Source organism: Tauraco erythrolophus, chromosome 3 (assembly GCF_009769465.1).
Source record: "Tauraco erythrolophus isolate bTauEry1 chromosome 3, bTauEry1.pri, whole genome shotgun sequence".
In the NCBI taxonomy this organism is placed as follows: domain Eukaryota; kingdom Metazoa; phylum Chordata; class Aves; order Musophagiformes; family Musophagidae; genus Tauraco; species Tauraco erythrolophus.
In genome coordinates, this window is record NC_141467.1 from 2,015,507 (window position 1) to 2,042,886 (window position 27,380).

Here is a 27,380-nt window from a genome sequence, read left to right on the forward strand (position 1 = left end):
TACGCTCTTCCCAGCTACCCATCACCAAAATCCAATTCTACCAAATTCAAGATGAATAGTCTTGATTAGTAAAATCAAAAGTCTTTTCCCATAACAAAAAATACCTGTCCTATTAATTAAGAAACACACAACGAGAATTCAGTCAGTGGACACAACTCTGTTCTCCTACTCTTGTCTCGAAAGTATTGCGAAACACAGGCACTGTGAAGCGTAGTACTCTAAGGTTTAACTTAAAAGAAAAACCAAGAACTCTATGATCACATCACTATAAACACACATGCATTTACGATATCATCAGGATCCTCAAGACTTAAGATTACATTCTTTCTAGAGCCACTGTTTCCTGTGAAAAGAGTTTCGTTTTTCACAAAGGCTATCATAGAATCATCTGGTTGGAAGAGACCTTCAAGATCATCGAGTCCAACCATTCACCCTGCACTGTCAGGGTCCCTAAACCATGTTCCTCAACACCAAATCCACATGGTTTTTAAACACTTCCAGGGATGGGGACTCCACCACCTCCCTGGGCAGCCTGTTCCAATACTTCACAACCCTCTCTGGAAAGAAATTTTTCCTGATATTGAACCTAAATTTCCCCTGGTGCACCTTGAGGCCATTCCCTCTCATCCTGTCATTCATAACGTGGGAGAACAGACTGACCCCCATCTCCCTACAACTCCCTTTCAGGTAATTGTAGAGAGCGAGAAGGTCCCCCCTGAGCCTCCTCTTCTCCAGACTAAACAGTCCCAGCTCCCTCAGCTGCTCAGAGACTAACCTTCTAGTTTCAGACAGAAATCACAGCTTCACCCATGAATAAACATAATTAATTATGAAACAAAACAATCGGGCTAATTGCGCAAGTGTTTGCAAACTACCCCTTCTGAGATGTTAGCTACCCTTGACATAAGTATACTTGACAAAATTAATTTTTCCAACACATCACTCATGCTTCATACAAGCCAAGCTATTTGACAGCACTAACAACAAGGCTGTGATGAAGCACGTTCACCATAACGATCTCAAGGGGACCTCTCCTTGGCCAATGAGTCTTGTTTATCACCACACTACAGAAATGACCATGCCCAATGGCACAGGTAGCATGCTGCAGTCAAATCATGAAATCAAAATCCTGGGACAGAAGGAGATGTCTTGCAAATACATCTGTGTCCAGCACAGCTCGTTTGTTAATTTCATTATGCCTGGTTATTTGCGTAGTGATTTATAGCCCTTTCATTGTACAGTTATTTTTCCAGAACCCTACTATAAAAAGTAACCCCTTAGGATCTCTAGTAGTTTAACATGTAAAATGCCACGGATTTAATAATGAAAGTCAGGGAAGTGTCCCAGACCTGCAGATGCAATGTACAAAGAGAAAGGCTGAGATCTTTGCCTAGCTCCCTGCCAGAAAACAAACTTATTTCAGCTGCTTCACTCCACACACACACATCTCTGTAGGTAAAGCTGACAGACTACTCATGCTTGAAAACTTAACTTCTTGCAGGAGGACTCAATCTCTTCAACTTAAACTTCATATAGCTGACTGTTGTCAGATCATGAACATCTACACCCTTCTGTCACTGCCTTTTCACACTCTCCACTAGAAAAAAACCCCAAACTATGCATCTCATAACCCTCAGAGCAGCCAGATTTGCAGAAGATGTAGTGATCACATTTCTGTGCCCCATATCCACCAGCAGCAGCTGCTCAGAAGACTTGAGTCTTCTAGTTTTTCATGTTGGCTGTTGGAGGATGGGGAGAAAAGGACCAACTCCTCTTGTTCATTCAAGACTGAAAAAGCTAGAGGATAAGGATATACATCCCTTGAACCTCATGAAACCTCCCCAACAAGACAGGGCAAGGCCATCTAAAGCCTGCTAGGATTTCATATGGTCACCTTCTCCTGAACACCACTTAAGGCAGACCTTCTCACTTGCTTTGGTATGATATTTCTAACTTCAAAATGGTTGGCAGTGAAAGAGGCATCAGACTGCCACTGTCCAAACAACTCCAGCAAACTCTGCTGCCAAAGGTTCTTGTTTTCTTCTCCAGAAAGAAGGTCCCTGGCATCTTGGGTAACCTGCAACTTGAAAGAAAGTCCCTGGGTTAACATTGTCCCTCTCGCCATGAAGCTCTTCCACTGGCACCATCCCACCAAGCAGCCGCGGCCTCCGCCATCCACCCGTGTCCTCCCATCGCTTGGTCACTGAGTGGGGGCCAGCACCAGTACCCCTTCTCCTCTCACCATGGGAGAGAACTGCCAGCAACAGAAACAGCTGAATATGTTCAAACTGTGTTTGCCACCCACCCCTCTGTGAGATGGCCACACTAAGGAGGACAGATCGCTTCCAGTCCAGCAATTCTGCCATCAGCTGAAATAGTGCTTACAGGACCCGCTACTTCTGCTTTGATCCACATCTCCGCTGCTGGCAAAATGGCATCCTGAAAGTGCGGATGTAAGACTGGCCCGATGTTTTTGCAGGGCTGCTATTTAAAAGTATACAAGTAATTGAACAATCTTTTTCAGAGCAGCTACAGGCTTCAAAAACAAAGTCTGTCTCCCATGAGAGCTGCCTTCAAACATTCCCACCGTACAGAGACAGCTCCTCAGAAAGCATCAGGTGGGTAACGGGAAAGTACAGACACAGATCTTGCATTGGATACTTAATTTAGGAGAAACAAGACTGCATGCTTGTTCCTGCTCCACATCGAATTCACCCCAGTTAGCAACCCATGAGGGCAGAGATTTGGTATTGATGATAGTGCAACCGCGACTTTATTGTTCTATCATTTCTGCTGAAGGTATGGTGCACAGCCCCGTAGGAGCAGAATGAAACACACAATACAAAACCTTCCCACCTCTCCATCAACAGCAGAGAATCATCAGAAAGTAAGTGAACGGCAAGTGATGCAAAGTCATGAGTTCGTTCGGCGCAACGTGGAAAAATCGACCAAATAAATATTTCAAAAAAATTTCACTATTCCCTCTCCCGACTTGATCTACTCTCTATTCTCCTGCTGTTCCACTGCCAGGAGTTTCAGTCTTGGAGTGTCGAAAATTCAAGCGGGTTTTTGTGGTTTCTGGATTTGCTGACTACCCCATCAGACTGTAAATCAGCCAGCCTAGCTGTAGGGCTGTGCTCAGTTATCTTTGCAATCTTTTTTCTTTTAACGAGCATCAAAGAGCACCGCTGCACGCATCAGGCACTCCAGAAGAAAGAAAAGGAGTAAGACAGTCTATAAGAGGCTTCTGGTTCAAGTTCTGAGTTTTTTGTTCCTTAAAGCATAATGAAACAAACGGAGGGACACACGCTTCCACAGGCCAAAGAGAGCAGAAAGCATCTTTACTGACGCGTTGCAAAAAAACACCACTTACGCTTTTATATTCAGATTTACAAACGTGCAAGAGGAAACAGCAGGACATCAACGAAACCGAAGGAAATGGCTTGACTGCTAATGGTCTAATTCTGGACTGTCAGGTCCCAGGAATTAACACAGCCTTTTAATTTTCACAAATCAGCGTCCCTGATGCAGCATATTTGCATATTCAACAGCGAAGTGCCTCAGGATATTTATGTAAATCCTTTAGATAGAGATGAGAGAAAAAGGAGCGGGCAAGCTAACTGCCAGCTGCTAATTCACTGAACGGAGAGGAACCATTAAGATAACTGGGCTGCACACACCAGATTTCCATGCAAACGACCAAAGCAAGAGCTGCCCACAACTGGGAGCCAGGATGGAGGAGGTCACGCTCTGAAGCAGGTCCCATCGGCCGCCCACAGCCCAACCGAGGAACTGGAAGGGGGGATCTAGCAGGGGCAGGGGTTTTGCCCAAGGAGCCAGCAGGACATGATGCAGCAGGCTCGGAATGGGAAAACTGCTTAACAGGGAAGATAAAGATCCTTGAAGGAAGAGCAATGAACCCTTTTTAACCTCTCCGCTATTACAGTACGGCAGGAGAGACGTGCTGAATAAATAACAACACCCTACCTGCGCAGCAAGTTAGCCCTCGCCCCTGCAAAATATAGGATGATTTATGTCATACATCAAGCTGGATCTAGATACCTGTAGCGTTGTGGATACATAGTGTTGTGTCACAAGTCCTCTTCTGCTCCACGATTCCACGTGTCAAACCTAAAATCACAGCTTTCATTTTCATAGAATCACAGAATGGTTTGGGTTGGAAGGGACCTCAAAGATCATCCAGTTCCAACCCCCCTGCCATGGGCAGGGACACCCTCCACTACACCAGGTTGCCCAAAGCCTCATCCAACCTGGCGTTGAACACTTCCAGAGATGGGGCAGACACAGCTTCTCTGGGCAACCTGTTCCAGTACCTCACCACCCTCATTGTAAAAAATTTCTTCCTTATATTCAATCAAAATCTCCCTTCTTTCAGTTTAAAGCCATTGCCCCTTGTCCTATCACTACATGCCCTTGTAAAACGTCCCTCTCCAGCTTTCCTTTAGGCCCCCTTTAAGTACTGGAAGGCTGCAATAAGATCACCCTGGAGCCTTCTCTTCTTCAGGCTGAACAGCCCCAACTCTCTCAGCCTGTCTTCATAGCAGAGGTGCTCCAGCCCTCGGATCATCTTCGTGGCCCTTCTCTGGACCCTCTCCAGCAGCTCCATGTCCTTCTTGTGTTGAGGACCCCAGAGCTGAACACAGTATTCCGGGGGAGGGGGGGAGGGGGTCTCACGAGAGCAGAGCAGAGGGGCAGAATCCTCTCCCTCGACCTGCTGCCCACACTTCTTTGGATGCAGCCCAGGACACAGTTGGATTTCTGGGCTGCCAGCGCACAGTGCCAGCTCATGTTCAGCTTCTCATCCACCAGCACTCCCAAGTCCTTTTCCTCAGGGCTGCTCTCAATCCATTCTCTGCCCAGCCTGTACTTGTGCTTGGAATTGCCCCGACCCACGTGCAGGACCTTGCACTTGGCCTTTGAACTTCATGAGGTTCTCACAGGCCCACCTCTCCAGCCTGTCAAGGTCCCTCTGAATGGCATCCCTTCCCTCCAGCGTGTCAGCTGCACCACACAGCTTGGTGTCATCTGCAAACTTGCTGAGGGTGCACTCGATCCCACTGTCCATGTCACCAAAGATGTTGAACAGCACCGGCCCCAGTACTGACTCTGGAGGAACACCACTCATCCCGGGTCTCCACCTGGACATTGAACCGTTGACCACAACTCTGAGTGCGACCATCCAGCCAATTCCTTATCCACTGAGTTGCATCCAAAGCGGGCAGCATGTGCTGTGTTTGAGCAGGTACCTAATAGCAGGGCCCCATGGCCACTGAAACACTCGTTTGGGCAGGCCCCCCGTACTGACCCTGACTGAGGGACCACCATACACCAAGGAGTCAGTGATCCACATGACAGTAAAACTGATAAGGTCCAGGTCTGTGCCGCCCATCCAGCGTGGCTTCAGGCCAGGCTGTGCTGCACAAATCCTTGGCCACAGGACAAACTGAACCAGCTTGTAGCAACTGAGGAGCCTGCAGGCAGCTCCCACCCCATACCAGCGATGATGCTGCCTGCCAGTCCTCATCTTTATCTAGAGGTGCAGCAAGAAGTTCTCACGTGAACCTCTACTCTGTTTGATGGTAGAATTGATTACTAGAGTTGATTGCTTGCAAAAAAATCACATAAGAGGCTTGCATGACCAAAAAGGGAGAACCTCTCCACAGACAGGATCTGTGCAGCACCACAGGAAAACCCATTTGATGCTGCATGAACACAGGGTACCCAGTATCTGAAGGGATATGATTCACTTGCTATCTGTGTTCTTTTTCTTTTACCTTATTAAAACAGCTATTTTATTAAGTATCTGTTATGGGGCCTTTCTTATGGAGATCCAGAAAGAGCCCTGCACCGTCTCTCACCTCACCCCCATGCAGAACATCCTCTATCCATCCCATCCCGTCCCACCACCTGCCTGTACATCCTCCCTCACCCTCACTGCAAGAAGCCTCACAACTTCCAAGAAAAGGCCAAAGGGATTTACACAAGGAAACAGAGAAATACACGTAAATCTTGTGATATTTTATCTTGCACATTAGCCTCTTAGCTCCTTCTAAAAGCCGTACCTACTTCCTACTTGATAGGAAATCCAATTATGCCTGGTCCTCCTGTGCAGAAGCTGCTGCCAATAAGCTTTTCATGTAAAAACTAAGAGCTCCTGAGTGTGCTGCTGAAACCTGAGACCAGTAGGATGCCTGCTAAGAGGATTGCATCCTCCCTGAGCACCGTTTAACAGAGCGTTTCGGACACAGCCCATTCAGTGCAAGAGAAGCGGACGCTTTTTGCCAAAGAACATGAATTGTGAAGCACAGGGATTTTCTCCCTAAAGAGATAATACATCTACTATTCAATCAGGTTTTTTCTTTTTGAATAATACGAAGCCATTATTTCCATGTGAGCATTTTTGCCTCTACAGCATTGCATTTCTGTTCGTCGTTCACATGTACACACGCAGGTTCCGAAAGCCAAGGGTGGAGGGGCGAGGGCTGCCAGCCTGCCTCCCTGACACCAACGGGCTAAAGGTGCCCATCCTGGCCTGCTTGTAGCAGCTGTCCCAGAAGCAGGCTGACGCCTAGATTCCCACCTGGTAACACAGTGGGGACAAAGTGGAGAACGGGAAAAAAGCTGGCTGCCTTTCCAGGGTTCACTAGAAGCTGGCAGAAGCTGCTGTCTCCCACTCTTGACCACAGGGTAAAAGGGCTGAAATGTCTTCCCTGATAAACAAGAAATAGCCTCTGCTAAATCAAGGTTCCTCTGGAAACACAAAGTATTCAGACAAATGGACAGGGAGAACAATCACTGTTAGAAGTACCTTTCCCTACTGCAACAGCTTCACCCTTTCCTCCTGACATGCAATGCTTCATGCTTGCTCTTGCACTGCACTATCACACATATCGCAAATATCTCACATATTGACATTTACTTAAATAAATGCCATTTATTTAAACCAAACAGGAATACGACGCTTCAAAGGATGTACTGCATTCACTGACATCTGAAGGGACCCTGCCTCACTTAATGGTGGAGGAGAAATAAATTATTTCACTTTGCTCCAAATGTCAGTTTTGTGGAAATACCTATTATTTAAGTTTTGAAAGGCCATCGCAGAGAAGGAACAATGTAGTGCTGTAACTCCAGTCATCAGAGAAAGGAAGAAAAGAAAAGTATTTGTGCATCTGGCATTTCTTTGAAGTCACTGTACATCTTCCAAGACATTCTACACTACAAAAGAACTATTTTCTTTTCTATCACCGTGACAAATACATGATGCACAATTATGTGACTGTTGACAAGATTGATACTTCCTTGCATCAAATTCATGCAAATATTTAAGGGAGTTATATCTCAGTTCATATTGGAGTAGAGGAGAGGGAGAGTTACGTCTCCATATAGTGAGGGAGAGGCACATTTTTACTAAATAGCTGTACACTGCACATTAAAAATGTAATGCATTTCTATCAACTGTGCAAGTTATAACTTTATTATACACACATAAGTAAGCCTTTGAGATGGTTAAAATGTAGTATTCAAACAATTAAGCTACTTAAAAAATGCAGCATCAAGATGGTATGGGACTTTCAGATACCAGAAGATACAAACCTCACTAAGACACTTAAGCTGTTTCCTGTTAAAAAAATCCATATTGATATAAACTGCTCAAGACATTCAACAAAAAAAAGCACAGCTAGTGGAAAGCAAGCACTGATTCTAATTCAGCTGCTCATATCTTGTTTTTTGTATATAATTCTTAAATTACTGCTCCTGCCATCTTACTGTGAGGCACCAGAACCTGAACAGCTGGAAGCACAATCTTCCCTGACAGCACTGTATACACCAGGCATACACAAAAAGCACTCCTGAGCTTTTGTGCAATTTAATAACTTAAACCTCTAGTACCTGTTGGGATAATCAAAATGCATTAATTGGTTAAGAGGATTTTAGTGCAACAACTGATGTCCCATCCACTCACCTCACTATAATGGTCCTCCTGCTACTCCTTGTAAGATTACTTTCACAGCCCAGAGATGCCAGCTTTGGGAATGCTTTTGCAACAGCAGCATCTGGCCCCTTTGGCACACTCCTCTTCAAACTGTGCCAGCTCTGCAGTTGCCTTAAGGTACATCAAATGGTCAGAAAGCTAATAAGATAGTTTGCTACCCTGGACATAAGTTTTCTTCTGTCAGCAATCTTCAGATTTGTCCTCCTTCAAAGCATCTGGCATCATGGTACCTGCCTTTCTTACACAAAGGTCAAAGCGTTGTGCCTATGTCTCAGAACCGTGATAAGAAAAGCCTCTGGTTTTGCTAAGCAAATAATTTCTGAAAAGTTTTTCATAGCTGGGAAAAAAGGTAGAGAGCGGAAGGAAGTGGGAAGGAAAAATCATTTCAGACAGTAAATCCCTCCAGGTATCCAACCGGAATTGCAGACAAGTATTCTAAACAACTGTTCAGTATCAGCCTTGCAGGTAATTTGCCTACAAGCAAGGGATGCTCTTCTGCTCTGGCATATTCATTGCCCTGGGCACAGGCTGTGCACCTTGCCTTGCAGCATCAGCAGACACTTGCAGCTGAGCTCTTTCTGAAAAGTATTTCCAACAGTTTCACAGGTAGTGTCAAGCACACACTTTTACACAGATTTGTTCCTTGATGAAGGCACTTTGACAAAATGAAAATGGCATTACTGGCAGCCAGACACATCCTTATTAATAGATACAGCTACCCAGGTTCTAACCTGCCTCAAACCTGGTCAAGTAGACACTACTGAGGTTTCCATCACACACCACAATGATCAGCTCCATTATCCTCATCGCTATACACTCGACAGATGGATTTCAGAGAAAAATGCAACCTAGATACAAGCAGGAAAGGGCACATTTCTAATAGCTTCCTTCACTCCCTGCCCGTTGTGCCAGCCACGCTTCTAACTAGGTCTGAGATTCCCTGTGGAAATCAGAAGCCTTATATCGATTCCAGAAGCTTTCTCTGTTGCCAGCATTGTGTAAATAAGGAGTAAAAATAGGCTTGTACTACATATATGAAGTAGCTTAATGTTTTCGGTGCAGTATATTCAACACACCACTCGACACTGGGTTTTATATCATTGCATCTGAAGGTCATAAACAGTTTTCTAGTCACTTGGTAAAAAAACAGTTGAAAATTAAGCTCAGAAACAGGATTTTCCCCATAGGACATTAACACAAACTTTTCAATGTTATTTCTGGCAGAAAAATTAAGCTGAGGTTAAGTTGTAGTTTCTACAGAACACATTATTTGTGAATATATTCTCCCCCTCCCAGATAAATATATCTTCAATAATAATTGTATCAACTTCTCTGAAGCCAGAATGTCTCAATCTGAAATTTTAGATTTGGATTTCTTCTGAACTCATAGCTATGTTTCTGTTACACAGACCTCATAAGAAAGGAAATTCTAAGATATATCTTTGTTCATTTTCAGGTTATCAAGATGCTGAAATATACAAAAAAAATCTGTAATATTCCAAAGCTTAATATTGACATTTTCGATTTCTATATAAACCTGATGGTCCTAAAGCACTTCAGACATCAATTATGTTTCACTACCTCCAATAAACAAGGAAAGAATAAAGCACTATGCTGGAGCACGTTTTCTGAGCTTCAAGTTACAGACTTCAGCCACCAGAAGGATTAAAATGGATACAACTCCCCTGCACAACAACTCAAATTAATGAACAGGGGTTGTCCTGGTTTCAGCTGGGATAGAGTTAGTTGATTTCTTAGCAACAACTAAAGACACCAGTATATTATCAACATTATTCTCATACCAAATCCTACACTAAACCTGAAACACAGCACTATTCTAGCTAAGAAGAAAACTGACTCTATCCCAGCTGCAACCAGGACAGTGGTGGAAGAAGCTATTCTTGTCTCAAACCAAGGACAATATTGCCTAATGGAAACACGGCACAGAACCGTGCTCAGCTGCAGCAGCGGACAAGGCCAACCATAGATGAACACAAATTAGTGGGCAAACCTTCCATTAAACCTGGGCTGACGAGTCTAAATAGGATATAGCTGCTCAGAAACACAATCTCCATACCATTACCAATTACTCTGAAATGTAGCACAGTATACCAAGAGATCTCTTGCTCCAGATACAGAAGTAAGCTATCCCCAACTCTGCTTTTGAAATTCTCCTGAAAAAGATAGAGTACTTGTACTATTCTATACTGTTGATCTATCACAAAAAAACAATGTCACAGTAAAGCCAGCAGAAGGGGGTACGTGCCTTTCCCCGAGCATCTCGCTCTGATTCAAGCAAAGTTTGTTTGAAGAACTGACAAGGGTTGCCTTACACTCATGCACCAGATCATGACCTGCAGCTGAAGCTCAGGCTCATGTTCAGGGCTCACACACAGCTCGTTATCTCCATGTGACAGAGGGGACAGATCTGTAGACAGGTCATGTCTAAAACTAGCTCAGGTTTTCCTTCAGTTTCTGCAAGCTGAAGCCCTTGGAAGTTACTCATCTGCTTAAAAATAAGTTGGTGTTCAACTACTTCATCCCAACTACTAGTAACCGGCTGGACAAGGCCCCTTGGTAGCTTCCCAGACACAGGCCAAGTTTTGAAAGTCAAGGAGAGTGGTGAAGACTACCTAGAATCTGGTCAAATTCTGCCCCTGCCTCCCCTGCACCGTAGATGAGTACTTGCATTAATGTGTGGCCACATATGACATGAGTCATCTTCTGTTTTCCTAGAGTGAACAATATCATCTTGAGGAACCAAAGACAGTCTTTACCCACACCACATGCAAGCATAGGCACCTTTTGTAAGGTAATTCACACATGCAAGGAATTACTTTGGTCTCATCTTTCCTGGAAGGACCATTAACCCAAATTCTGATTCGAAAAAGTTTTAAGAACACCTAAAGAAAGTAAAATAAATTTATTTTTGCAATGGACCATACCAAAGTAATAACATGTTCATACTAAGTTTCAGACATATTTTCAAAGTCATAAATGTCTCAGGTGTTTCTACTTATAAACAATCCAACATACCACAAAAAAGACAGACATCAGTCCATAAGGCAATCAACAACACTTAGTTCCTTTGAGGATAAATTTAGCACTGAGAAAAACACATCCTATTTTACAGAATCAGTCTCATTTCTTAAGGAAAGGTAAAATTTAAACAAGACCTGGGAAATCAAACTAATAGTTTTCCCCCACAGAATCAAAAGTGATTGACCATCCTTTCCACATGGCATTTTTGTTCCATACAGATCAGTAAATTCTTTGCTGACGCACGTGTCATTCTTAATAAGAATTTGATTTAAAACATTATGTACCCAAGAACGACTTGACTCATGTCTCAGAGACTGTCTTGAACCCTTCCCTTTGAAGAAGTTAGCATAAAATAACACAGTAAATCTCTGTTCAGAAAGACAGCAGTCTTACTCGGCGTTTAAACGCACTTCACAGAAAGATAATTCAACTATTTTTCACAGCTCCCATGATTTAAAGATCTTAATTAACATCAGTTGTATTTCCCACAGGAAAACAGCTGCCTTTGGTGACCAAGCGTTTCCAGAACACTCCACAAACTGGAAACTGAACTGCACAGTATCACGCCCACCCATAGCAAAGCTTTTAGGCTGCCCAGGGAGGTGGTTGAGTCCCCATCCCTGGATGTGTTTAAGAATAGGGTGGATGATCTACTTAGGGATATGGTTTAATGGGGATTAGGGACGGTTGGACTCGATGATCTCTGAGGTCTTTTCCAACCTAGAAATCTATGAATCTATGAAAAAGCAGCTTTAATTGGATAAGACTGAAGGGCGAGCGGGGCAGTAACTGCTCCGTGCACCAGAACACAGAGCTCACATCGCTATGGACGCTCCTTCCCGGCCCTGAAACACAAACACGAGGCAGCACAAATTCTAAAGATTCTGAGTGTTTTTTTGGGATACAAGGTGTTTTGTTTGTTTTTCATTAGAATTTAAATCGCAGAAGAAACAATTCTTCCCTCAACTTTTACATACATGTAAACAAGAAAAAAATTACACTTCCTGACCCTACTGGGCCTTCCATCCCCAAAGGAATGGTAAAAGACCATAGCAAAAAAATAAAGACAGTGAAAATTACTGTGCAATCTATGTAGAGCTATATTGTCAAAAAGCTTAGGCAAATAACCCTTAAGGGAAAACTAAATTAGGGAATAGATTTTAAAAAAAAATCTACTTCTAACCAGAATTTTTAAATGGAATTTAATTGCATAGAGTTCTAATGCAAAGTTTCACAGTCAGATAAACACTATAATTTAAAAAAAAGACTGAAGAGACTGAATTTCTGGTCTTGCATCTCACTGAAACACCGAAGCAACATGACAAGCAATCAGGTAAAATAAATATATAGTTTTTACAGACACTTACTTGAATGGTGTGAACATAAACGACAGTGTAGTTTCTTTTTTCTGACTCATCTTAACCTGCATTAATAAAAAAGCATTAAACCATTACACACAAGTTGCGACAAGACTAAAAATTGTATTAGGAATTACACTAAAAATCACTGAAGAGCTCTAAGACTTTGGAAAAGGAATGAAATCACGCTGTTGGTACCTTGTCCAGTAAATGGAGTGTTACACTCCTATAAGTGTAACTCTTCGGAGTTCCTGGAAACCCAGACCTGCTCTAAAGAACTTCTCTTTGCCCAGAGAAGCTGTGGCTGCCCCATCCCTGGAAGTGTTCAAGGCCAGGTTGGATGAGGCTTTGAGCAACCTGGTGTAGTGGAGGGTGTCCCTGCCCATGGCAGGGGGGTTGGAACTGGGTGGTCTGTGAGGTCCCTTCCAACCCAAACCGTTCTGTGATTTTATGGTTCTAAAGTAGGTAAAATAAACCACTGCCCAGCCAGTGATTTTCACAGGACTTCTACAGTTTTCAGGATAAAGGGAAGATACAGCTAGAAGTGATACCAGACTTAAGTGACAACCTCTCTCGAAGAAACCGGTATTATTTACGCCACACAGCAACAACACTGCAGCAACACTGCCAAAGCAATGCTGTTAGATCGATCAAGCTGCACCTGGATAACAACGGAAGGTTTTGATGCTGTCAGAGCCACTTTGCCCAATGCTCTTCAAAACATCTTTAAGGCCTCCTGCAGCAGCCTGACTCAAGTCTGGCTGCCAGGGTAAAGCGCAGACAGAAACTTTCAAGCATGCTGCTCCCCAAATCTGCCAGCTCCAAGTAGCAACCTGCACATCTCATCCTATCCATCCAAGGCAACATCCTCTCTAGACTGTGGTCAGGTCAGTCCATCACAGGAAAAGTAAAAAGCCACTTGGCACATCTAAGCCAGCACGCTACTTCTGCTTCAGCAGAGAAACTCAAAGGAAATCCACACACCATCCTTCCAAAACAATGCTAGAAACAAGACAGCCAACAAGAAAACAGATAATTTAGCATTACAAAATATCAGAATAAAAATAAAGGAGGATAAGAATTTTTTTCTCTTTTTAAATAATCCCTGAGACATCAATTTAACTGAGAAAGACCTGACTCACATCTTTAATTTTTAGAGCAGAGGTCTTCCAACCGTGGAGGTTATATCAGCATGCTTCAACTTCATGTCCAGCCCACCAGTCACCTCCCCTGCTACACGCCAGCTTCCCATCATCGATTGGAAGTGATTCTGCTGCTGACACTGCCAACCTGGTATCCACACAAACTACATTTTGGAACCTGGCATTCAAGGGACAGAAGGTGCTAATCTCTTGCAGGTGATCTCATACCAGTTCCTTGTTCCACTCTCATCACACAGATTTCCTGACAGGGCCACAGTTCTTGCATGGCTCAGCTTCCTGTCTGAGAAGAGGATAGTTTCCCCTCAGAGCACTTCCATGTCTTGCCAAAACTGTGATTTTTGAATTTGGGACTGTTTCTTATTCGAACATCTAGTGAAACAGAACCTTTCTTTGTTTGGACCACATATGCGTTCTCGTAACAAGGTAATATCCAATATTAGATGAACCAAGACAGAGAAGCCAGAGATGAACACTTGCAAAGCAAAACAACAGATACAACAGCATTTAGCTAAAAGTTAATTAGGCCACTAATTTAATTTTGTCAATGGACAGGTGCCTGTTACCTTTTAGATCTGTTTGTATAACTGATCCTGACTTAGAGCCGTGTCTCCCAGTCCCTGTTGCAACGGCAATATTTCCCTTTTCAGGTATCAGCACCCAGATTCTACCTACGTACTGCAGGCAGGTTTACATTAACATCAATAAACATTAGTGTTTATGTTCAGAATCAAGAAAAAAGTTATTCATTCTTCTTACAAAAAAACTCTTTAGGAAAGTCTTTCATGCTCCTTCAGGTATGGCTCACAGCTAGTCAATCAGCATCATCCAGTAAGCGCGTCCCGTTTTAGTCCACTGAATTACAGCTTGCTATATACAGCCTGTGTCCTACTTCAATTATTTTACACACAACAATATTTTTCTGTACCATATGTTTAGTTACCTTAAATTGCTCCAGAATCTGAACAGCATTGGTAAATATGCTCTCTGCTTTGAAGTGAGCGCTGTTGTTCAGATATTCAAGAGGCAGAGTTCCCTGGGGACGAAAAATACATATATACATAAAGAAAATTAAAATGAAAAACCAGGAATTTCTCTAACTGAATGGCAGGCCAAATGAGCTGTAAGAATACTTGAAATTACTGCTGAAATAACTACTGTAACTCCTTCAAAAATACTCTTCTCACATAATTTCTCAACATTACAGGGACTGTTCATGATATCCCAGCTCCTACACAAATGCAAAAAAGGCAAATAACGGAAGTTGTTATTAAAGTATATACTATATTGTAATACTTTTTACTATATAAAATACTTCTATACTCAACTTTTGATCAGAAGCCATTTTTGAAACACCTAAAAGTCCTCTATCCAGACTTGCCTGGGCCTGACTCACCCAGTACTCGTGATGGGAAAGCGAGCAGTTCCCGTGCCACCCTGTGTCGGGCAGCTTTCCTCGTATGGCCAGCAGTGAGTGCAGGACAGGGGGACAGAATCTGGGGCAGAGTCTCCACAAGAAATATTTCAGCAAATGTGCTGCAAGTCGGTGTTTTAAAATTGAAACAAGTAGCATGAGAACACACAAATGTAACATTAATCGTCAATTAGATATTTATGAGACAACCTTTGGACTAAGTAATAATATACAAAGGAAATTCAAAGAAAAAGCCATCTCACAGTGAAAGCACTCACTGATCATTAAATTAAAGGCACAAGATACCATCTGAAGAAAGTACACTAGTTTAAACAAGAAATAATTAAACATTAAATTGCAGGAACCAGCTTGTTCACAGGCTCAGCTTTCATGATCAAAATCAAGTGTTATTCAAACCATATAGCATTTTTACCATCCCTAAAAAACAAAGTACCAAAAAAACTTTAATGTAGCTCAAGAGTATAAAGTTGCAGATTATAAAAGCATCAGCTGCCTTCCCAATTGAAAGCACTATATAACATATAAAAAGACCGAGTTTATGCTCCAAACTGAAGACACACATATAAAGCTAAAACTACAAGCAGCTTCCATAACCTTTAGCAGTTTCCCAAATTTATAACCCTTCTCCTCACACACCTCAAGTCTTGTCCTCAACACCTCTTTGCAAGCAGACTTCTATAGTATGGAAAAACATTTGGGCTTCTTACCACAGAATTCAGGGGGAAAGGCACACCGATGAGGGAAGCCATCAGCGGTGCAATATCAGCCTGTGCAAACAGAAGCATCCCCATTTTAAGATAGTTCCAGCTTCCAGAGTAAATAAATCCAGTTTCATTTTAATGTATCTGCATTTGCAAAAGTAAATGGTATAATACTGTGAAGTTACAACACACAAAACTCCTTAATAATAATTTTTTTAGTTTCCAGTAGTCATCATGGCATGATCAGATTCAAAATGTGAAGCTCCAGTACTGATAAAGCTTCAAAAACGCGTTTAGTTTAAAAAGCAAATATAAAATTCCATAGTATTTATTCACAGGAATTCAGTAGCTCTTTCACTGCACTCAGAGGTACGCCACTTTTTATGACTATTTATACCACAAAAAGAACTCATTTCTTATTTACGATTTTAAGCAGCACCCTGAACATTCTGCTTTTCACAGCACTCCTCATCCCATGTTTCTGTGTCAGAGGGGGATTCTGCACTTTTACTCAAGTCTGCAAGAAGGTCCTTCAATCTACACCAAGGCTTCTCCTGAAGTGTCACCACTACCTTCTACTTGTGATGATAAACGCTGGCTCTCACCAGGTTTATATTTGTCTTTAATATAAAACCATGCACCAAAATTCTTTGGTTTTAAAACATAAATCTGAAGAAACTATACTGAAATCACAGACACTGCTCCAGCCTCAGATCTACTGTGCAAAAGGAGACTCCAAACCATTATTTGTAGAGGACAACACACGTAGCGTAAGAGTAAGCAGCAGTCTAGCTTGTTGCTTTTACTCACAGTCCCACACGTACTACAGAACAAAAGCTCTGTCCTTGGGGACTCTTGTTACCCAGAACAAAGTGACACTTGAGACTCTTCTATACAGTCTCAAAATAACATCCCCATAACTCCTGCCAATGTCGAGGGGAAAATTCATCTCTAATTTTGTACCAGGGCTTTGCTGAAAGCAGCTGGTCCAGAACATTCCCCACTTCAACTTTCTAACATGAATTTATTTCCCTTGTTTGAGAGGGTTTGGAGTTTGTTATTCATATATTGGGATTCACAGGATGATAGGAACTAAGAGGAAACAAGGTTCAAGTGCACACATGTATGGGTGTTATCACAATAATTTAAAAAAGCTCAGCTGATTTAGTAACAAGGGTTAAGCTGTTCACCTTTTTTTTTTTTTCCTTTTACAGTATAAATTTTCAAAATTGCTAAGTGGCTGGGCAATAATCACAGACCCTGTTGAAAAAAGCCACAGTTTAACAGTATAGTGAGAATTGGTTTGGATTCAATAATTACAGCAACTCCTGGAAAAAGTGACAAATAGACATTGAAACAGATAGCTCTGAAAAAACTACACTAAACGTATGCACATGTAACTCAAGTGTAGCGAAAAGCATAGGGCAGATGCTCACTAACTCAGGAAACATGGTCATCAGTCCATGCTTTCTTTGTGTTTAGGTGGGCACCTTCACAGGAGATACTGAGGAAATGTAAGCTCAGCTCCAGAACGGTTTCGAAGTAGAGAGGAGAGGGAAAGTATCACAAATGACTTCGCAAGGTTTGCAAAAGCAAATCCTACACTGAAAACACGTTAGATGCTATTTAAGTCACTTGCAGATAATGGACCAAGTTTTCAAGGAGTTCCTGGCATGTTATACTGCACTCTTTCTGCAGAAGCATATGATCACATAACCAAAAATGGTGTGACAATGCATCTTCAGGAAGAGAAGTTGTACGTAGCTGCCACGTGTGTTAACAAGCAATTGAAACTTTTTCGTATTATCTTCAGCACGGGTGCGGTTCTTGCAACTCCAACACTGAAGTAACACGTTCCAGGGAAATGCTACGTTAGTGTGAGCACTCATTCAAATTCCATCAGTTTAAATTACGAGTTTTGTGTGATTTAAGGTGAAAATTTATAAGCTATTGAATTAGGCATGTTTGATACCTGATTGACATCCAGCCTCTTCAAGTTCTCCAGTTTCCATTCTGCAAGAAAAGAGAGCACATGAACAGCTAATCCACACGGACTCGACAGAGATAATTCAGTTGACATTTACTGTCTTGTTGCTGTTTTCTGCAAAGTGTTATTACTAAAGAAAATTATAATTTGGCTGTAGGATGCTAGCTCAAGATGGGTTATAGATGGAACTCAACCGGCAGAAACAATAAAATGCATCCATTCCACTTCACGTTTTCTTTTATCCATCAGGATAAATCACTGCCTGCAATTGTGACCCAGATCAGTTGAAGAAAGTCCAAGGTTTTTATTTTTCTCAGTACAGTATAGAAAGTGATGTATTACCTCCTGTGCCAACTAAAAGATTCAAACTCAGCTTTAGGAGAAGGGCTGTTTAAATCTCTTCAATAGTTTTTTAAAAAGGTTAACCTAAGGTCCCCAGTATACTGGTATAGAGCAGCACAAACATACTTCATGTTTGCCAGAAGCAATACAGGCCAAGAGCAAGCTCAAGGGAAAAGTTCAACGATTTAGCAATCAGAACAACCACATTGAAGGCAGACACAAAGCCAAACATACAAGCCCCTAAAGCTGTGGTGCATCATACAAAAACATGGTTCAAAACCGTATTTTCCCGCTCTCCATTAACCTCTAAGGAAATAAAGAGGAAATTGTCTGTTTTCTTGGAGAGTGAAGAGTTATTTAAAAACAGAGTTTAGCAAGGTTTGGTTTGTTCCCCCCCCCCTCCCCCGCCATATCTTCTTTTCCTAATGCTTAAATTTAAATTTGCTGCCCCACTATCCACAGCAATGATATGAGCAGGAAAAAGACACCACCACCTCCACCACCCCCAAACAGATACACAGGAAAACTCAACAGGGGCTGAAACAGATTTGCTGATACACTACTCAAAATACTGTCAATGACCTACCTAGAGCACATCTCAAGTATGCAGCAAAGACACTGGGGGCACCTACCCTCAACTTGGGAACCAAGCTTAATGTTGGCAACGGGGGCACAGTCACCTTCCTCAGCACACACAGAAAGCGGGCCAGTCACCATTCCGCTCATGCCACTTGCTGAAATGACACCCCAGAAATGACACAGACAAAAGCAGCAGTCCACCTGGCACCTCAGGCTACTGACGGTGCAGCCAAAAATCATGTGTTGCCCAAAATCATCCTTTGGGTTTATGTCACGTAAAAGTGGAAACGCACCAGAAACAGGTTTCGTGAAAAATGGTGGTAAACCATCACTCAAAAGTCTGGCTCGACCTTATTTATTTTCTCCAAATAGGCATTCAAATCCTAAACCATACCACCCCTTCTCCACCTTTCGATACACCCTGTCTACACCAGACCCAAAGCTGCCTCTGCTGAAAACAGCCCGATAAAGGAAACATCCATATCTGCAGTACTGGATGTACCAAACTCATTTTCAGCAATTAATTCACACCACTGCCAGCTTTGGGGGTCTGAGTACTGGTCCAGTGCCATTTGGTCCCAAGAACACCCTGAAGAGCGGCCATGTACCTTTACAGCAGTGAGACAGACAGTTGCAGCGAGTTCCCATGGCAACACAGGGGAAGCGTTACCGCCATTAATCACGAATTGTATTAAACTCACAGCAAAATAAACAAGTTTGCTTCCTTTTACTTCCCAGAAAAGGAAATGGGTTTGTATTCCTAGAGATATAGACTCTCACCCACAGTTCTATTACATAAATGCATTCTTTGTTTTCCTTTAAATAACATTTTCCAATGAAAAACATTGGAAAATTGTCTACATGTACACGATGTGCTTAAGGTATGAAGAAACTGTAGCTCTGCTAGAGAAACACTTGGCTTTTTCAGAAGCTTTTACCTCTCCACTTCCCCTACTCAGATATTCCCAACAGGCACAGAGTTGAAGACATCTGCCTTGGACCAGGAGCCGTGAGACACTGAGCCAGGAGCTCCTGAGGACCAGGACACACCTGCAGACCGGCCATCCCGGGCTGTACCCCTGGCAGTGAGGGGCACTGGTGTATGTGCTGCCCATGCTGGTTTACAATTCCAGCTCACTGCCTGGGTTTCCTGTAGAGTGCTCAGCACAGTTTTACACTTACTTGACAGGGATGTTTTTTTTTTTCTTTATCCTGCCCTGCTTTTCCTGCAGGCCGTTGGGCAGTCGGATGCAATAGTCCAGGGGAAAGAGCAGGGAAGTGCTGGTTCAAGAAAAGGCTGAGGATGAGGCTACATGAACCAAAGAAAGTCTCATGTAAAACCTCACAGAGGCAAAAGCAGTGAAGGGGTACAGCCACAGCTGCCCCTCTACTCTGCTCTCCTGAGAGCCCACCTGGAATACTTCGTTCAGCTCTGGGGTCCCCAACACAAGAAGGACATGGAGCTGCTGGAGCGGGTCCAGAGGAGGCCACAAAGATGATCCCAGGGCTGGAGCACCTCTGCTATGGAGACAGGCTGAGAGAGTTGGGGCTGTTCAGCCTGGAGAAGAGAAGGCTCCGGGGTGATCTTATTGCAGCTTTCCAGTACCTAAAGGTGGCCTACAGGAAAGCTGGAGAGGGGCTTTTTACAAGGGCCTGTAGTGATAGCACACGGGGCAATGGCTTTAAACTGAAAGAAGGGAGATTTTGATTAAATATAAGGAAGAAATTTTTCACTCAGAGGGTGGTGAGGCACTGGCACAGGTTGCCCAGAGAAGTTGTGGCTGCCCGCCCCATCCCTGGAAGTGTTCAAGGCCAGGTTGGATGAGGCTTTGGGCAACCTGGTGTAGTGGAAGGTGTCCCTGCCCATGGCAGGGGGGTTGGAATTCGATGATCTTTGAGGTCCCTTCCAACCCAAACCATTCTAGGATTCTAAAGCAGGCTGAGCCCCTTCCGAAACAGGGAGGTGTACAGATGAAAAAAACCATCCCGTGTCCTTCTGCTGCAGAAGGCTGTGCCTTCACTTAGAAGCTTCTCTGGACGTGTGCCCCAAGAACACCCTGCGGGGCTGAGGAGCTGGAGAGCAGCTCTGTGTTCTCTTTCTTTTTGAAGAAAGGTCAAGTCAACGGCCAAACGGGTAATACTACGTATCGCCCATGGGATGCAGGGCTGCCATCACAAATCGTTCCAAGATGATTACATGGCCAGGCCTGAGGGAAGGCAGAGCAGAGGTGAAGGGACTGATGAGGAGAAGGCTGTCATCCCAGAGCTGACACTGTACCCTTCCGGCCATTCGAGGAGCGCGCTAATCTTTCCGTGGCAAATTGGACAAAGTCCTGCCTGTTGGCACCGCCTTCGGGGGTATCGATCCTCAATGGCAACGATGAGAAGAGAGACAATTCACTGAGCTGCCTACAGCCTGCTTGCACTGAGGAGAGCATGAGAAGGTTGTCACCATTAGAAATATTCTGCTGTTTCCATCAACTCTTAGCTCAGAGAAATAAGGAAAGATTGTCAACAGATGCAAGAACTTGAACACTGGAGCATGCAATGAGACATGTAAGTGAGAGACCCACACACACCAGTGACACAGCAGTCTTGAAAATGCTCTTCTCCTGCACACAGTCTCAGCTGCATTTGTATGGAGCAGGAAAGGCCAATTCGAAGAACTTTTCAAGAGACCTCTTCTATGTGTCTTCTCTTTCATGTGTAAGCTTTGTGAAAACACCCGCAATCGTAACTTCATGGAGTAGCTGAACTGTAGTGACCTGCGAAAGTGCCAAGTTCCATTTTGACAACAATTTTTTTCTTTACTTTTAAGCTACATAGCCTACTGGAAGCTATAGAGTACTACCATAGAGAGAATAGCCACTTTTTAAGACGACACTTACTACTCAAATAAAGACTCAAACTCCCAAGATACTCAGAGAGACTCAAATCTCCAACAGATATTATCCCTGGCAATTAAGAACCCGTAAAGATAGTGTCTAAACAGACCAACAACACGCTCAACAGCTGGAAAGCTGCAGAGCAAGTCCAGAACTACAGGAGGAGTTTCTGATGTTTGCTGTTGGCTTTGGGATGTTTAGTCATTTGTCTGGTTGTTGGTTTGGTTTTGGGTTTGTTTGTTGTTTTTTTTTTTCTTTTTCAAACTATCAGAAGGAAAACATGAAGCAGGCACAGCAGGGTGCAGACACATTCCCTCCTTTAAGAAAATACGTACTTCCTAATAGATGACAGCCAAAAACCTTTTCCTATTGTATATCCGGAATTCAGCTCAATACTCATCTTTTCTGAAATGCTCTCACACCATTTTCATCATTACTTAAAGTCAAACGTTAAGGTTTGTACTGAGAATCAAAGAAACCGACAGCTTTAAAAATCAACTATTACTGATCAACCTTTAGAGACACCAAATGTCCTGGGAAGTATAGCAGATCAGCCATCACAGACATCAAAATCAGTTGGTTTTTCTCTGTTTTCTATTTTTATTCTACAACTCATTTTCAATTTTATCAGAGATGTCTCAGTTTTACACCTTGTCAGGAGCAGGGTGGGGTTAAAAGCTCAGGGCCAAAGTCATTTTTGCCCGTTTTCTCTTCTCTGATGTAGCTTGACAAACAATCCAATAAAAGAGAAAGTCATTACTTCATTGACCACACGTAAAAACCTAAGACATTCAAGGCATCTTAAGAAAGAGAGCAGGCTGTAAGAACGGGGCACATGAAAGAGGAAGAGCTTGCACCGTTTAATCACACACGTTTCCAGAAATCCACTTATATTTCAGTAAGCCAGTATTTATTACATTAACTATTTGAAATATTAAAAACTAATTATTTTGTAAAAAGTTTACTCTTAAATAAATTACAAGGGGGGGAAAAAAAACAGTAAAGAGTCACAGTTTTGCATTGAGAAGGACTGTTTACATTTTCTCAACAGTCATAGGGATGGAAGGGAGACAAGACAGCCCCTGGAAAGTCCCCAGGGTTGTACTGTGAAGCTAGAAAAGAATCTTAGGACATGTCAATTTATCATGTTTCTGTACAAATAGCTTTTAACCTCTGGGAGTCTTCCTAAGAATTAAGTTTTAGGAGTGTGAATAGCCTCTTGTACCCAAAGAGAGAAAGTCTTCAATTCCAGGATTAGAAAAGAAAACTGCCTCTGATATTATCTCCCCAATTTTGCAATATCCTCCCCAGGCATGCCCTAGCAGCTTTTCTTTCTGCACCACACAAAGCAAGTCATATTGACCGTAATGGAACCAAAGTCAGTAAAGATCTACAGGTATAACAGTTAAACACCTCCCCTGCCACCAAAATCTTGCATTTAAGTTTTAGATTTCACCTACCTTTCAAAAAATTGTCTTCAAAGAACTGGGATGGAACTTTCTGTGGATAATTCACCCCAGCACCCCAAACAATCAGTGGTGTTAAAGTTTCTGAGGGATGACCAGCTCCATGTGATCCTAAGACACATCAAACAAAAAAAGTGTAAACTTCAAGACATATAGTGTAAAACTAAAGCTTTTATATATATATATATACACACACACACACACGCATGTATATACTAAGTTCTTGTTACAGCATACGTACTAAAATCCTGTTATAGACAACCTATTCCAGCTTTGTAACTTATTTTTATGCCACTAACAATAAGGCTAAATTCAAGTTGAAAGTTGGGAAATCGGTATCACTTAAGTCAAGCTTAGAAAGATATAACTTAACATATTAAAAAAATCCAAGCTGTCAACATACAGAAACTGCAGTCAAAGTATTTCAAAGCTTCAAGGAGCAGAGGAGTTACCTATTCAAAACACATGCATGTGCCTATCCTGAGAATCCCATGGAAACCAGGGACGGTTGATCAGAGTAAAATTAGACATGTGAGCAAAAAAATCATATACAACTGATCTCTGGTCCCAAAATAATGATTAGACTTCCATTTCAAAACCAGGAGCCAATATGCACTGCAACTGTCATCCTTTCCCCAGTGATACCAGTCTGTTTTTAAGGTTTTAAAGTCTGGTAGCACACTCCTTAAAAACTGACAAAAGATGATTTCCTTTCCCAGGGAAATGAATCCCCTCCAGATTAACATATCAGCTGCCAAAAGGAGGAAGCTTTAAAACTGTGATGTCTCAACAGCAGCTGCACTGAGTACCACAGCGTGGGATAACCCAGTCTCAAAGGGAATGACGTTGTGCAAACTCTGTGCTGGTCACTGCCTGGTCTACAAGATTATACATTTTCCTGGTATTTGTGTAGACACACACTCTTCCCTCTATGTGTGTGTCTATCTTTATATATATAACAGAGAATAACACATTGTTTTAAGGATAGCTTTTTTTTTCCCCCTCCAAAAACCAAACCAGAATTGGGTATGAAATTGGGAATAGCACTGAGGTTGTACAACAACCACTATGGCAGAGCTGAAGAGCCAGCTTTGCTTTCTTTAAATGGCCCTAAGCTTAAGAACACACAGGTCTGGGAATAAGATTTCCAATGTTCAGAAATCCCTCGGAAGGCACACTCTGGGCTGAAAAGCAGCAACAATTGCTCCTCTTTGCAGAGCTTGGGAAAGGAGTAGATGGAGAGAGCACTCTTCCTCCATCCTCCAGGCATCAGTTATTTTTTTCTATTGCAGGAGGAAAGTGCAATTTTTTTGGAGCTTTCATTTTAGCTGAGCCACCAGCTCCACCAGCCTTTTACTGAGGCTCTACCTTCATTAATAGTCTAAGGCAGAGACAGCTGAGAGAGACAGCTGTAGCCACCCTCCTCTTGTTACAAGATCCATGTTTTGGCCCAATCTGGATTATAAGCAGGGAAAAAGATAAAAACAAATCTAATTTTCAGCTGGGTCAGTTCCGTGCTCCACCTCTTAGCACCCTCCAAACAAACCTTTTCAGGGGAAAGGGAGGGAAAAGGTGCTATTGTTTAGTTTTCTGTTCTCTGGTCCAGTGTACCACACAGAGGTACTTATGCCAGGATGGTAGCAGGACCAAGCAGCCAAGGTGAGGGCGGGTGTGGGACCACCTATGTTGTTGGTCAGCAGTTCCATTTGAGATCAGCTTAAAGCAAAAATCATGGAATCAGACTGAGGATGCAAGTGATTTTACTGGTATTTGCCAACAACCACAGTTTCTTTGATCATCTCAAGTTCAAAACATGTTCTCTTCCCTAATAGGTTCCCCCTGCCCTTTTAATTTTTTATTTATTTGTTTTAAAACTGGTGCACATCCCATTCTGCAAATAACCTCTGAACGACTGCAGCAGTTGCTGATACTACAAGCTCGAATAAAAAGCTACTGAACCAGCTTCCAGACTGCTGGCTATGGGGCTGAGCATCATCTCTGGGTTTGCTCGACTTCAAAGTTATTAGCACCTCTGGCAGAAGACCAAGCTTTTTCTTCAAGACAGAAAGATGACAGACTGGTGGTTCTCAAAGCCGGAGAGTTACTCCTACCACCTTTTATTCCCCTTCAGAGGATCCAGTATGTAACAAAAATGCCCCAGTAGCACACTCTGGCAGCAAGGAATGCCAACAGCACTCCTGGCTGTGATAACAAGAGCACGGTGCAGGGAAGGGATTATTCTTCTCTACTCAGTAGCCGAGAGACAACCTCTAGACATTGGATCCAGTTTTGGGCTCCTCCAGTAGAGCAAAGACATCAACCATCCGGAATAAGCTCAGTGAGGGGCCCCCAAATCGGCTGGAGGAGCACTTGTCCTGTGAGGAGAGGCTGAAGGACTGGGACTTGTTCAGCTTGGTGAAGAAATGGCTTTGCAGAGGATGTAACGGAGCATCCCACCTGCACCCCACTGTGAGAGCGTTTGAGAGGATTGAGCCAGAGTCTCACTACAGTGCCCGGTGGGAAGATGAGAGAACAGCCTTAAGTTGAAACAAAGCAGGTTCAGATTGCAGATAAAGGAAACATTTTCCCCTCCACGAGGGTATGCAAGTAGCGGAGCAGGCTGCCCAGGGGGGTTGCACAGGCTCCATCCTTTGAGGTTTTAAACGCCTTGCTGAATAAAACCCAAGCAACTGTGTCTGATCCCAAAGCTGATCCTGCTTTGAGTAGGTGGCTGGACTTCCTGAGGTCCCTATGATCATATATCATTTATATAAAATCTATATATATGCACACCCCCCTTATAAAAAATTATGAGACGATTACTTGAAACAGACAAAAAAAATATGCTAAAATTAAAATTTTACTGCAAGAGGCATTCAGCTCAACAGTAAATAACATTAAAGCCAGACTATTTTGCAAATGAGCAGGTGATAATTAGGCTGATTTTGAATAAATGTATGAATACTTTTGTAATTTCTGACGACAGAAGAAGTCTGCATCCTTTCCATTCGAAAAGTTTAGGCTTTCACACATAAAATAAGATGCTGAATTTTAGAATCATAGAATGGTTAGGGTTGGAAGGGACCTCAAAGATCATCTAGTTCCAACTCCCCTGCCATGGGCAGGGACACCCTCCACTACACCAGGTTGCCCAAAGCCTCATCCAACCTGGCCTTGAACACTTCCAGGGATGGGGCATCTACAACTTCTCTGGGCAACCTGTGCCAGTACCTCACCACCCTCAATGTAAAAAATTTCTTTCTTATATCTAACCTAAATCTGCCCTCTTTCAGTTTAAATCCATCGACCCTTGTCCTATCACTACACACCTTGATTTTGCCAAGATCATGCTTGAAGTATCCTTTGTTCAACAGTATCACAGTTAAATCTAGTTATGCCAAAACTGTCTCAAGTCATTTGGCCACTATGAGCATGCCCTTCACAGTGCCCTCTGTGGGTACCAGCCTGGCTGGCCACCTGCCTCACTCTTTTTCGTACTCTCAGCTGCTCCACCAACGCTTCAGTGCCAGCCTCCTCTAGAAAGATCACACAGCAGTCCCATCCTTTCTGGTGTGCCCAAAAAGCCAAAATAAGTAAAACAATTGTCCTCCCAAAGTTTTTTTACCAGCTCTCAGACAGGTTTGTCACCTTTCCCAGGTGCTTCAGAGCAATGAGATAACTATTTCTGTCCCACATGGGCTACAACAAGACCAGCTTTGTAGCTGGCAACCAAACACCACAACCTCCACTTGCTTGGGCTAGTTTTCTGCCAGGAGGCTCTGACAGAGGTGGTATTGAGGTCTTTTTCTCCCCACTAGCAGCCACTAAGGGAGTTAAGCTTTATCCTATTAATTTTTTTTTTTATTATTTTTGCTGTCCATATACACAACTCAGCTGTCAAAGGGCTGAGCCAATTAACCATTTCCTAATTTGCAAGGGTTTCATGCACACACAACACTTAATATCAGATAAAAGCAGGGGCTCTAAAGCTTCTAGTAGGACAAAGCTCTAATAGCAATCCAGATACTCACCCTTAAACTCAGCTGACTCAACATTTAAGAAGACTCACCCCAATCTGTCATTCCGTGGTCAGAAGTTAAAATAAAAGCAGTTTTTCCATCATTTCCGTAGAAATTTTCAATCATCAAAGCAATTTCTTTTACACCCTCATCGACTATTTTAATGTTCTCCTTGTATTCCCTAGAAAAATAAGAAAAAACGTTATTAGATTTAAGGTGGCTTTCACATTTGGTACAAAGCAAGTTATCCATGGTCATAATACCCAGTCCTTTGATTATAGACAGCTTTACCCTCTAGCTAACAAAAGGCATCCTAGATGTAAAATCTCTTCTCCTCCAAGTCTTACGTGACATACTAAATTGTCACAGCATGGTTCAAATGTTCCTGA

The 27,380-nt window shown here is 42.8% G+C and overlaps 1 protein-coding gene across 1 annotated transcript in view; it reads right to left on the bottom strand.

Annotated features, from left to right (window-relative positions):
* Positions 1–27,380, bottom strand: part of PIGN (phosphatidylinositol glycan anchor biosynthesis class N) — a 104,126-nt gene that overhangs the window by 43,191 nt on the left and 33,555 nt on the right. Inside the window, exons 7-12 of the mRNA XM_086608958.1 lie at positions 27,042–27,172; positions 22,967–23,083; positions 17,686–17,726; positions 15,720–15,779; positions 14,521–14,613; positions 12,427–12,482 (exon numbers count right to left, since the gene is read on the bottom strand). Coding sequence (XP_086465084.1) covers positions 12,427–12,482; positions 14,521–14,613; positions 15,720–15,779; positions 17,686–17,726; positions 22,967–23,083; positions 27,042–27,172 — 498 coding nt within the window. The remainder of the gene's footprint in view (positions 1–12,426; positions 12,483–14,520; positions 14,614–15,719; positions 15,780–17,685; positions 17,727–22,966; positions 23,084–27,041; positions 27,173–27,380) is intronic.